The sequence below is a fragment of the Gigantopelta aegis genome, chromosome 4 (assembly GCF_016097555.1).
Source record: "Gigantopelta aegis isolate Gae_Host chromosome 4, Gae_host_genome, whole genome shotgun sequence".
NCBI lineage: Eukaryota > Metazoa > Mollusca > Gastropoda > Neomphalida > Peltospiridae > Gigantopelta > Gigantopelta aegis.
This window is the reverse complement of record NC_054702.1, coordinates 21604447-21618062: the sequence shown is the minus strand read 5'-3', so window position 1 is coordinate 21618062 and position 13616 is coordinate 21604447. Positions and strand designations below refer to the sequence as shown.

The 13616-nt window shown below is 37.3% G+C and overlaps 1 protein-coding gene across 1 annotated transcript; it reads left to right on the top strand.

Moving 5' to 3' along the window:
- The first annotated feature begins 1385 nt into the window (after window positions 1-1385).
- Window positions 1386-11994, top strand: LOC121369747 (gamma-aminobutyric acid type B receptor subunit 2-like). Its single transcript, XM_041494805.1, has 10 exons — window positions 1386-1611; window positions 2379-2537; window positions 3226-3303; window positions 3747-3897; window positions 4692-4806; window positions 6085-6192; window positions 8465-8587; window positions 9014-9157; window positions 10836-11024; window positions 11917-11994. The coding sequence occupies exons 1-10, from the start codon at window positions 1386-1388 to the stop codon at window positions 11992-11994; spliced, it is 1371 nt and encodes a 456-aa protein (XP_041350739.1).
- Window positions 11995-13616: the final 1622 nt, after the last annotated feature.

The window sequence follows — 13616 nt, the reverse complement described above, 5'->3', positions numbered from 1 at the left end:
ATAAAGTAAAGAAAAATGTTATTGCATTAGTAAATAAGCATTTGGATCATGCAGTACAAATGTCTTTTCCTGTATAAAATGAAACAAGTTCGGACAAATCTGTTAGTATTTCATTTATGGGTATATCCTTAATTACAGCCTGTCTTTCACAGAAATGAAAAAATTTTCAACACAAAATTAATTCTACTATATCTGATATTTAGTATGTATATAGACAGATACCGGTATTTAACACGATTTATGGTGGAAATTAAGCTAACATTTACATATTTTTGTAGTTTTAATGCATCTATATTGTTTAAATCATGAAAATAACCCTCTCAATAAATGTTTCATACCAAACTTATGCAGAGAAATGGTATCATTTGTCTGTATGGTGTCTATTTCAAAAGTTAATAGAATTATTGATTTTCATCAGAAATCTAATATGGCGTCCAATATGGCCGCGAACGGACCACATGGGACAATAATTCGTTTTGGGAACATCAAAATTCATTTACTAGACACTCTGAGGATTACAAAAAATTAAGTTAGAAAAATATATCATGGGGCTGCATGGGAACCCTATTTTCCTAATCGACTACACCATCCTAGCGATTTTTATTATTTAAAAAAAAAAAAAGTGTTTTGCGGGCAGTATTAGCTGACCTCCATAAGACGTTGCTCGCTACATTTGTCCCATCCTACAGACGCGCATGAGGTATCATTATTTCCAGTATTTAACTTGCAATTCTTGCTGTAGTATAGTTGACATATACATTGTCCCAGGGAGTGGGTGGGATCTAGCTCAGTCGGTAGAGCACTCGCCTGATGTGTTAGCGTCGTAGGATCGAACCACTTCAGTGGACCCTTTCTCTGATAGGCTTTTTCCAGTCCTAATCAGTGACTTTAACTAGTATATCAAAGGCCATGGTATGTGCTGTCCTGTCTGTGGGGGATAGGCTTTTTCCTGTCCAAACCAGTGACTTTAACTAGTATATCAAAGGCCGTGGTATGTGCTGTCCTGTCTGTGGAGGATAGGCTTTTTCCTGTCCCAACAAGTGACTTTAACTAGTATATCAAAGGCCGTGGTATGTGCTGTCCTGTCTGTGAATGCATATACAAGATCCCTTGAGACTACGAGTACAAAACAAAATTATCAAATGTTTGACATCCAATATCCGATAATTAACAAATTCAACGTGCTCTAGTGGTGTCGTTAAACAAAACAAACTGTTTTACAAAATTGAATGGATGTGTGCTTATTTTCTGTCAATTTAATGACTTTTTAACAGGCATACAAAGTTGGACTGTATGGGCCTAAAATTGTCTGGTTTCTTCTCGGATGGTACTCAGACAACTGGTGGAAGTCCAAGTCATCGTCAGTAAACTGCACTTCAGAAGAGATGGAACAAGCTATTGATGGATACTTCTCGATCGATGACGTAATAATAAACCCCAAAGGAGACGTGACCATCTCGGGATACACTCCACTAGAGATCCAGGAGATTTTCAGGAACTTCACCAACTACGAGGATTTGCCTGCTGTAAAACTCGGTCTGAAGGGCTATGATGGAATATGGGCAGCAGCTCTTGCTTTGAATAAGACTGCAAGTGATCTTGAGACGAAAGGTTCAGTGATATGAATTTTACCTTTTATTATTACATTTAGTGACACCAAACAATACTGAGTTCAGTCTTGTGCAGGTTTTTGATTCGTTAAACCCGTCATGAGAGCCAGTCGTCCAGATAAAAAAGGAAAGAAACGTATGTTTTTTTAACGACGCACTCAACAGATTTTGTTTACGGTTATATGGCGTCAGACATATGGTTAAGGACCACACAGATATTGAGAGAAAACCCACTGTCGCCATGGCTTCATGGGCTACACGTTTCGATTAGCAACAAGGGATCTTTTATATGCAAAATCCCACAGACAGGATAGCACATACCACGACCTTTGATATACCGGTCGTGATGCACTGGCTGGAACGAGAAATAGCCCAATGGGCCCACAAACGGGGATCGATCCCAGACACTCCTCCAGATAAAGTAGGAAAGTATTGTCGTCCTGGATAATGGCAGTCTTCCTATATATAAAACTCCTAACGGTATACGGAGTCCTGAAAATGTATCCACTGCACATTATAGCCAGGAATATAAGGTAGTCCAGAATGTTTATGCTAAATTCAACATCATCCCTAATGCTTGAATTCAATAACTAATCAGGACCCAGTATTTTTTCTGCAGTGGATTTTATGTCCGAAACGTAACATCGTTTACACAATCACGACCTTGTCAAAACGTCCTTAATAATTCTACATTTTGCAAATTTCATATTTTAGAGTACCGTATCATAAAAGCAATCACCTTGCTTCCATTTAAATTATTTTTTTAAGGTTTAGAAAGACTTGAAGATTTCACATATAAGAACGCAGACATGGCAAAATTGTTGTTCAGCAATGCCATGAACACAACCTTCATTGGGGTACGTGGAAGCATTTCCTTCGACAAGAATGGCGACCTCAACGCAATGTATATGATCTCCAGATTGCAAGGTACCAAACGCTTTTACTTACCCATGTGTTCATTAACCCGTTGTACATTGAAGATACCTTTTTAGACTTGTGATTGGCTGCTCCACGGTAAGAACCGGTCGCCACAGTAATGCCTGGTCGCCATAGCAATACAGTCCAATGAATTCTCTGACGTATACAATTAAATTGACTGATCTATGCATAAGTTAACCGCAAAAATTTCAAATAGGTTTTAGTTAGAAACGATGTTTGTTTTTTTCATATATATATTTTAAATGGAATACTATATTCATGTCGGATATTTACCATTTATTCACTTACGCATGTCAAAATACTTTGTAAAACAACTCGTAAGATACATGTCGACACTGAACAGATTTCAAAGTACAGTTTTCATCAGAGTTAGGTCGGCAGACGTATGATGAGTCGTAGAATAAATAGTATCCCTGGATTTACTCGACCACGCTATGAGAAATCTGTATTACATTACTTGAAACTATAATGGATGGATGGGTGGACCATGTCCTGACCTTTCAACATCGACTATTGGGCTTAAACATATGTACATAGTTCTTATTGTGTTGAAATTGGCATGGTTGGATGCTATATTGGGTTCTGTTGTTTTTGTGTGGGTGTGGGCGTATCAACAGTTTCGGAATATTACCTAAACAAACTTTACATGTTTATGAAATGTTTTGCTATATTTTAGGTGGACAAAAACAAATGGTGGGATTGTACTATTCGAATAAGATAGAGTGGTTGCCAGACACACCAGTTATTTGGAAAGGTGAGGGAAATTACACTATTGAAATCCATTGTGAAGTCTGCCAGTGTACACTGACTGGGTACCACCTTTTTGTGAAGTTTGTTCCAGTGTCTCCTAGCTGTATTCTATTTATATGTAAGAACACAGCTAGTGTGTATTTGTAGAAAACAGGCAGAAGATATCCAGAGCTAATACCATAATACTACTACCAAGTGCTTATGGTTTGAAAATCATTGATGAGCTACTGCTCTTCTGCAATATGTTGGCGATATCCACGTGTGATGAGGCGAGCAGTTTTTCGCCCATGTGGAAATAATTTTGCGCGTGTACACGCGGTTAAGAGCAATTGCTCGCGTCAAACCATAAGAACTAAATAATAATAAAAAACAACAAAACCTATTTATGTTTCATATTTTATTTTGTATTGCTGTCGTTAATAATAATCTTGTTTCGAAATAATACAGGTGGTGTCATTCCTAAGGATTCTGTCACCACTATAAAGATCACACGAGAACTATCCTCCTCCTTGTACATCACTATCTGCTGTTTGTCTGGCTTGGGGATTGTACTCACCTGTGTGTTCTTGGCATTCAACATTGGATACAGAAAAAGCAGGTACGTGTTCTAAAAGAAAAGAAAATAACCAAAATATATTTCCGTGAAGCATATAACCATGATTTAACGCGGTGACATTACCTGGGGGAGCACACAGTGCGTGGGTGGGCTGGTGGTAATGTCAGGGGCGTAGCGTGATCTGCACCTGGGGGGGGGGGGGGGGGTCGAATATCAACCAAGTGGACCTTTTTCTATTTTGTTTTTGCACCAGAAACTCCATATGTATAAACCTGTATGTTTAGTTTTGCTTCAGAGGGTGTGTGTTGTCCGAACCCCCCCCCCCCCAGCTTACGTGAGTGAAAATAATAATTTTGTTTTAATAGAAAGAGAAACATTTTATTTAAGTTCCACGCAGTACAAACGGAGAAAATGCTAAGTATACCATTAAAACATACTAATATAAGGCTATTATTTAGAGGTATATATAATAAAACACACAAATTCATATTAATAAATAAAATACTCATATGGATCAATAGGATGTTCCATACAAAAAGATGGTATCTTTGATATATTTTTTTACACTTCTATATATATATTATTCAGTGGCGGATCCAGAAAATCACTTCTTCTTTCTTTTTTTTTGGGGGGGGGGGGGGGAGCATTGACATGCCAAGGGAACTTTGGAGGGAGATCGTAAAAAAAAATAAAAATATATATAATAAAATTATAACTGTCTCAAAATTCAGAAGGGGTTCGGGCACCTGACCCCCCCCCCCCCCCCCCCCAAGTCCGCCTCTGTTATTTTATATGTAGTATTAGTGTTGCCGATTTAAAAATACAATTGTGTTCAGGATCGTGAAGATGTCCTCACCTAACCTCAACAACGTGACCATGGTTGGATGTCTAATACTTTACAGCGCAGTCTTTTGGGAAACCAAGGGCACGTCAACGATTTTAGCATGTGAGGTAATATATTTAAGAATATAAGTAAACACGCAAACACACATACGCACACACTTATTAAAAAGTGTTTTCTTCTTCAGTAGTAGTAGTAGTCAGTGGCGGATCCAGAAAATCCATTGGGAGGGGGACAATGACATGAGGCGGAATTCCAAGAGAACTTTGGGGAGGTTTGGAGGGGGGTGAAAATGAATATATAATAAAATTATAACTGTCGCAAAATTTAGGCCCCCCTAGATCCGCCTCTGATAGTTGTAGTTGGTATGTAGAAGTAGTAGTAGTAGCAGTAGTAATCACAGAGGTAAAAGTGGTAGTATGTTTATCTATTTATTAGGAAGGAAGGAAGGAAATGTTTGTTTTTTAACAACGCACTCAACACATTTTATTTACGGTTATATGGCGTCGGACATATGGTTAAGGACCACACATATTGAGTGAGGAAACCCGCTGTCGCCACTTTATGGGCTACTTTTTTCGAATAGCAGCATAGGATATTTTATATGCACCATACCAGACAGGACAGCACATACCTCAGCATTTGATGTACCAGTCGTGGTGCACTGGCTGGAGCGAGTAATAGCCCAATGGGTCCACTGACGGGGATCGATCCCAAACCGACCGCGCATCAAGCGGACGCTTTATTACTGGGCTACATCTCGCCCCTATCTATGTATTAATCCCCTACCAGTCCAACCTGAGGGGACTATAGGTTTCATCTCCGCCCTTCCATCCCACATATAGTTTTCCGGATGTTTTAAAAAAAAACGAATGAATGAATGTTTAACGACACCCCAGCACGAAAAATACATCGGCTATTGGGTGTCAAACTATGGTAATGCAAACAAATGATGATCAACATCAATATAAAACGATTTAAATAAAAACACAGTGTAAAGAACTGTGCAAAAGTACAAACATCACAGATAGATACTGACTTTTACTCAAAATTTCAATTTGTGTTGTATTGGCAATTCTCAAAGAGAATGTTACACCCCTGCACCACGGTGAGGTTACAGCACGCGCAGGCGGATGTTTTTATCACAATGCCTATTGAGCTGACATTTTGTGTATAGCTTTATCATATACTGTTACAGATCAAGTTTCAACTTTCATGGCGATTTCCACATTTCCACAGAGTTATGACCCTTGAACTTAGGAGATATGCAATTTTGTTGGGCCGATAGGGAGCATGTATTGGTTTAGCAGTACTGTCAGAACGATTGTTAAATTAAGATGGTTTTAAGACCAAACAAAATTGTTGTAAATTTTAATTTATTTTCTCAGGCAAAACTTGTGTCACTGACTGTTGGATTCTCATTGGCATTTGGCGGACTGTTCGCTAAAACATGGCGTGTATATGTGATATTCACTCATGGCACTAAGCAGAAAAAGGTAAATCAGGCCAACCTATATGTGCTCATTTTTGTGCGACATTCATTAAAAGGACATTCCTGAGTTTGCTGCAATTTTTAAGATGTGATAGACTAACAGAGACTTTTTAACGATTGTAATTACATATCAAATATATTTTTCTGCATAAAATATTAGTGGCTGTATATTAAACGTTTCTGATCGTTCTAATATTTGTACCAGGTTAAATTTCATTTTATTTCCTAAAATATAATTTTTTCGTACGTACGAAATTATTTGAAGAAAAAATCCAGTTAGGGCTTGTTACAAATATTAAAGGGACATTCCTGAGTTTGCTGCATTGCAATATGTTTCCGACTAATACAATATTTCTACGATTAAACTTACATATTAAATATATTTTCTTGTTTAGAGTTTCAGTATATGTAAGAAGCCCAAACTGGGTTTTGTCTTTAAATAATTTCGTACGTACGAAAAAATTATTTTTAGGAAATAAAATGAAATTTAACCTAGTACAAATATTAGAACGATCAGAAACATGTTTAATTTACAGCCACAAATATTTTATGCAGACAAATATATTTGATATGTAATCACATTCGTTAAGAAGTCTCTGTTAGTCGACAACATCTTAAAAATTGCAGAAAACTCAGGAATGTCCCTTTAAGACGACCAGAAATACATTGAATATACAGACACTGATATTCTAAACAAGAAAATATATTTATCATGTAAGTTTAATCGTAGAAATATTTTGTTAGTCAAAAACATCTCACAATGCAGCAAACTCAGGAATGTCCCTTTAATTAAAATATAAAATGAATGAATGAATGTTTAAAGGGACACACCCTAGTTACGGCTATTTGTTAACCATTACGGCGTTGTTTTTCGCTATTAAACCCCATTTTTCACAAATAAAATTGCACGTTACTTACATTTTATTATTTAGAATACACATTTCCATTCACCTGAAGTGCTTTTTGGTAATCCTGATGTTTGTAAAACCACGAAATGCATTTTATTGCATTTTTTCACAAGACGTTCTGTCGAGAAAAAACCGTTAAGCAAGCGAGGTCCAATCTATTTTTAGAGGGGATATTTCCATTTCAATGTCACAGACGTTGGTATATCACGTGACCGTTATCATTTTGGTTCGGTTTGTTTTCTCGTGCACGGTTCGCGCAATCAACATCCGATTTGTTGTTGTTCATTTGTGAGATTTTTCTTCACAGTTCGTGAACATTTTCAGTAACAATAAAGTTCAGACAAGTAAGTGTCTCAATACAAAACGTTACAAACCCTTAAAACCAATAATTTTGCTAAGTCTTACGATATCTGGAGAGGGGATATAACCAGGACAGAACAGTTGCAACATGTCCAGGAGAGGTGAAACGAACGCACCCCAAGTCTGTGAAATGTGTCGTGACGTAGGCATTGTTGTGCTTCGAGCGACATCTACCGGTGACATCAGAATACTAACTTTCAAAATTATTTCAAGCAATTGGGACATGGGGATTCCCATGGTATTTATCGATATAAAACCTGCTTTTTCACTCCATTTGATAAAAACGTGATCTAAGTGTGTTACAGGGTTGTAGATTAACCAAATTATAATTTATTTTCGCTGGATGGAACTAGGGTGTGCGGCTTTAACGACTACCCAGCACATTTGATATGGCAGGTAAAGGTACAAAGTCCTATTTCAAAATGTTTATTGCAACAAAAAGACCCGGATTGATGTTATCCACGTGAGACTTTTTGTTCGAAATCAGTTGGAGTGTTTTGATTTTGTGGCATACCTTGACGATTCACTAACGTATATATACAAATCTACTTAAAACCCAGTATCTAAAAATTCTGGAGTGCACGGTCAAATCAATCAGGGTTTGAACGCACCACCCCATTTTCAGTTGTTATTACAAGACACAAAATAACCCTAACATTTGTATACTATATTTGGGTTATTTTCTGCCAACCAGAATATATCCAATTATACAATGAATGAATGAATAAATGTTTAACGACATCCCATCAAGACAAATACATCGGCTGTTTGGTGTGAAACTATGGTCAATCCAAAACATTAAGTCCAATTACACAAACTCAGATAAATGTGTTATTATTATTCTCATAATATTTGTTTTATTACAAATCCGATTCGTACATTTTCAGTGGATTTCAGTATACTATGATAACCAACATCGCACTCAACACACATTTATAAGTAGGGTTTAAACAAGAAAGAAAATGACTTTGAACCTTTAAGCCTCTTATACCAAACATTTTGTTTCAGGTTGTCAAAGATAAACAGCTGCTGCTAATGGTCTGTGGTCTTGTAACCATCAACCTTTCCATCATCATTGTCTGGTTTGTGATCGACCCGTTCCAGATTGTCGTTCACCAGTTGCCTGTAGAGGTAAGAAGACGGGATGGGGTACTGAAATTGTGAATCGGTGTAGTACTGCTGTCTATTCGACATGTTTTACAAAACCAGTCTTCTTCTTGGTATCCGTTTGAGTTCCACACATTCCCGATGACCCCACTGCACTTTACAACGTGGTTCATAATAACCAATGTAAGGTCTCCACGAGTACTCGAACACGGGTCGAGTCTAGCAAGACTCGAGTACCCATACAAGGTGGAATACAATGATCAACGTATGACTGATTTCAGCAATAGATAATCAACGATATAAGTTACATAATAATTATCTGATCATACGTTAGTTTTTCTCTTTTTAAACTGGCCGTTCGTTAAAGCCTGCCAATTTTGACTTTGTGTGTTTAAATATTCTATAAATATCGAACTTGAGTTCCTACAGTCCTAACGTTTGTTTTTGTAGGTCAACGTAATTGATGACTTCGAAATTCGTGAAAGCATAAAACATTGCTACTCTCAAAAACAGATTTACTTCCTGGGTTGTCTGCTGACTTTCCATGGCATCATTCTGCTGTTTGGGGTATTCCTGGCACTGCAAACACGAAAGGTTTGAAACACCCTCTCCATTTAATTTGTTTGCATGTCTAAATTTTAAATACAAAAACGCTTTTTAATACATGTACTAGTAGACTATGACAAAAACAAATTAGGCGTCAAAAACACATTACAGTCAGATATATAACACCTGTTAGGTTCCTAGGCAAGTCCGTGAAAACAAAAAAAAAGGGACATGAAATGTTTTTGTAGTAACTATTAAATTTCAAATGTTTTATTTTATTTTTATTTTTTTTAACTCGAAAGAAGCGGATCTGTGATAACAGCCAGTAGCTCAATGAAAGATAGCGCTTCTTCGGTAAAACGCACTTATCCAATGCCCAACCAATCGCCGTGGTAAGACGTGTTTGTTTCGCCTGAGCACACTGCACGTTCTTTAGCTTGCTCGATTTGGGAATCCTCCATTGGTATTATGTTTATCAGGGAAATGGAGTTTTCTCCTGGGATGGATGCGGCCACTAGAACTGATTGAAAGCTAGGATGCTTCTTGTTTTCACAACCTGCTCCACCAGGTTGTATTCTTTTTTAGCAAGATTCCTTGCCTCCACTTCATTTTGTCGGCTGACGTTTGTCGACAAGTTTACCCTTGACTCGTATGACGGCCATTCTGCAGAACGCGACGGTTGTTCCCGTTTAATCTCTACCTGTCCGAGCGTGTCCTAGCAGCACTGAAATATTGACTCTAAGAAAAAATAGGCAGTGGGGTCGACCTCTACTACTCTTTTCTGAACTTTACTTTTAGTGTTGGTATCATCTCGTATCCTCCGAAGCCGGATCGGATGCAACCCATTTCCAATCCCCCCCCCCCCCCCCCCCATGTCCCGGACCCAGTCACTGGCTAAGTCAGACATTGTTCCCAGGAGAGACGTCCTTGAACCTAAATTGGATACATGGTCCTAGCTTGTTATTCGTACCAATAATATTTTGAATAATGTACACAGTAAAGAGATTTCTCTCGCGTGTGAATCGTACTGATTTTACGAAACCAGTGTCAGGATCACAACACTCAAGCTCATAATAATCTCTATTTATGACATAATTTTGGGAAGCGACGTCAGAACATGATGTTGCTTTCCCATGCCTAGTGAAATATCACGTCATTTCGTCATCTCCTTCTAGTTGTGGTACCCAAACCCCGAGTGAGTGCTTCGCAAGGCTCAATGGGTAGGTGTAAACCACTTGCACCAACCAGTGATCCATAACTGGTTCAACAAAGGCCATGGTTTGTGCTATCCTGCCTGTGGGAAGCGCAAATAAAAGAACCGTTGCTGCTAATCGGAAGAGTAGCCCATGTAGTGGCGAAAACGGGTTTCCTCTCAAAATCTGTGTGGTCCTTAACCATATGTCTGACGCCATATAACCGTAAATACAATGTGTTGAGTGCGTCGTTAAATAAAACATTTCTTTCTAGTTGTGGTTGAAACATTTTGAGACAGACATTGTTATTCATAAAAATGTAACAATACTACTACTACTAATAAAGAAAATATTACACTCGAGTGTGTGTGGTACTCGCTCGGGCAATACAAGAATACTGACACTCGCTTCGTGAAATCAGTATGACACACAAGCCCGTATAATAATCTCTATATTTTACTTCAAAATCAAAATGGAGGATATTATTTGCTAACGCCGATTGTGATTTTAGAATTTAAGCTTTATACATCCAGGTTAAAATCGATGGTCTGAACGACTCGAAGATGATTGGCGTTTGCATCTACAACCTCGTGGTGCTCAGTTTCCTCGGGGTGACGGTGTCACTAACTCTAAAATTTGACCACGAACTCAACTACGGCATTACGTCCTGCATCATCATTGTGGCAACCACCGTCACGCAGTGTCTTATTGTCCTACCAAAAGTACGTACCAATATAATTCGCGCATCTGAAATGTCCTCTAGCTGTATTATCTTCAATATATAATGGCAACGCCACACAATACAAGTGCCTCGTACACGAATTGTCGATAATGATAAGGGACACTTACATTGTGTGGAAACGCCTTTAGAATAAGACTAGAATGCACATTTGCTGTTAAAAACTGATTTTTGTTTTTCATTTCTGACGACCAAAGGACCGTTAAAGGGTACCAATTATTGCAGTTTAAACCAATATTTATAAACTGAGTAGGAGGTTGACCTTTTCATGGAATTGCCCATGAGTATAAGGCACGCCGACCCTGTAACAAGGCAAACATCCTTAACTAATGTATACATGTACAAAGGTTGCAATAAAGATTGTACCGGGTATTGTACTAAACTGCAAGAAATTACGCATGAATATGTAAACAGGCTTTTGGAGGAATCTCCCAAATTTCCGACACGTTAATGTTGATTTTAGTTTCGCAATTGAATTTGATTAGCCAATTAAATTTCACAATATTAGCAGGCTAAATTAGAATAAAGCTTTGTGGCGTCAGATTTAGGAAAATATTTGTCTGACATGGTACTTTGTGATTGCCTACTTGTCAAAAATTGACCAGACTCGTGTGCAGGAATTATGCGTCTCTGTGTAGAACGGACATTTTAAAAAATACATTAAGAAAAACAAAGAAGAAAATTTGCTTTGAGCAAGGAAGGGTCAAATAGCTATCTTCTAATTACGGATTGTCTGTCTTTCTAATATAATTATATATCAATAATGCTTTCATATACTTACCATCTGTGACACCCAATAGCTGATGCGTATTTTTTTCTGCTGGGGTGTCGTTAAACATTCATTCTAATATAATATTATGTTGTGTTTCTTTCAGATAATTGGACACTTCAGTACGTCTCGAGTGCACGACGTTGATAGAGTTGGTCCTGTGAATGTTGTTCCACATAGTTGAATGTCGTAATGCAATACCTGTTTTGAACAGTGCATCATTTCTCAAGGGCATGATGTTAAATGTAGTAGTTACCTCATCCTCTACCGAGAGATTCGTCAAGTTAGACCACGGTTATTGCAGCCGTTGTGTGACGGGTGTAATGGTCGAGGACGTATATCTGCACAATACAGTCGAATGGGCATTTGGCAAAATGGTGGTGGATTCCATGAGGGTCATTTTTGTATTGATGTTGATCATCACTTTATTTGTTTGCATTACCATAATTTGACACCCAATAGCCGATGTATTTTTCGTGCTGGGGTGTTGTTAAACATTCATTCATTAATTCATTCCTGGGGAGATTCTTTACTGAGATTTCATCCATGCTGCACCGCCACAAAGAGAAATATCATTACGAGATTTATTACATACCTATTCAATCTTACTATAGTGATAAAGACATTTTTCAAACTGTGATAAATTTATTTTGAATTACACGTATGTGCAATCTGGATCGGAACTTTTAAATGGGGAATTCCCTTTTTATTTTACTAGTTAGCGCCTTTTATTTACTGACGTCATATACGATTTAAAAATTACGTCACATCGTATTTGAAACATTATACAAGGCTGCTGCAGAGCATTATTTTTATCGTTAAGCAAATTCATGAAAGGAGTTTTTATCATAGATTTAACAAGTGTTGTTACGACGTTAAATTAAAAACCGCTTTTGTAAAACATAAAAGAAGGTATGTAATAAATACAGAACTTCACATACGTTGTTTTCGCTCTGTACGTCTGTATTCAAGGCAATGTACACTGCAAAGTCGTAAAGATATATTGGTTGATATATTTAAAATCACTGGAGTTTGTTTTGTTTAACGACACTACTGGAACATCACTTTAGTAATCATGGGGTATTCATTCAGTATTGGATAATTCTGGCATACTGGACAATTTTCCAAGAAGAAATCTGCTTTATTTCTGCATTTTTTTATTATATAGGGACGATTTGCCGCCATTTAAAGATAGCGCGCCAAAATACATACTACGCCATAATACATACGGAAACTATTTGTGCCTGAAAAAAAAAACTTGACCGCACATTTATGTTTTAATTTTTCGTTGATCTACCAAATTTTGGTTGGTCCTGTAAAAAAAAGAAAAAAATGTTTTATTTAACGACGTACTCAACACATTGTATTTACGGTTATCCTGGCGTCACGTGTTTTCGATCGTTTAAGCGAAATATATGAATAAAATACAAATAAAAAATTGTAAGTATTTAATATTTTACCTACCTGTTGCCACAATAGTTTACCACATAAAACACCAGTAATCCGCAATGAATTCCATAATATCCTTGGAGAAAACGTCTTGCTTTGTCGTAAAGGAATTTCCTCTGTATTTTAGTAACGTCACATGTTTTCGATCGTTTCGTTGGTCGGCTATTTTCTCGGTCGCTGTTGCGTTGTATGGAGCACTATTGATGTCATATTTTACACTTAATTCCACGTTATATAACTGATTTAAAAATGTTTGTAACTTTCAATCAATGTTACTTAACTTTCAGAATAAAGAAAAATTTAGGCTAAACGTTTAACATATTTTAGATAATTTTTTTCAGTTTTTTTTTTACTCCA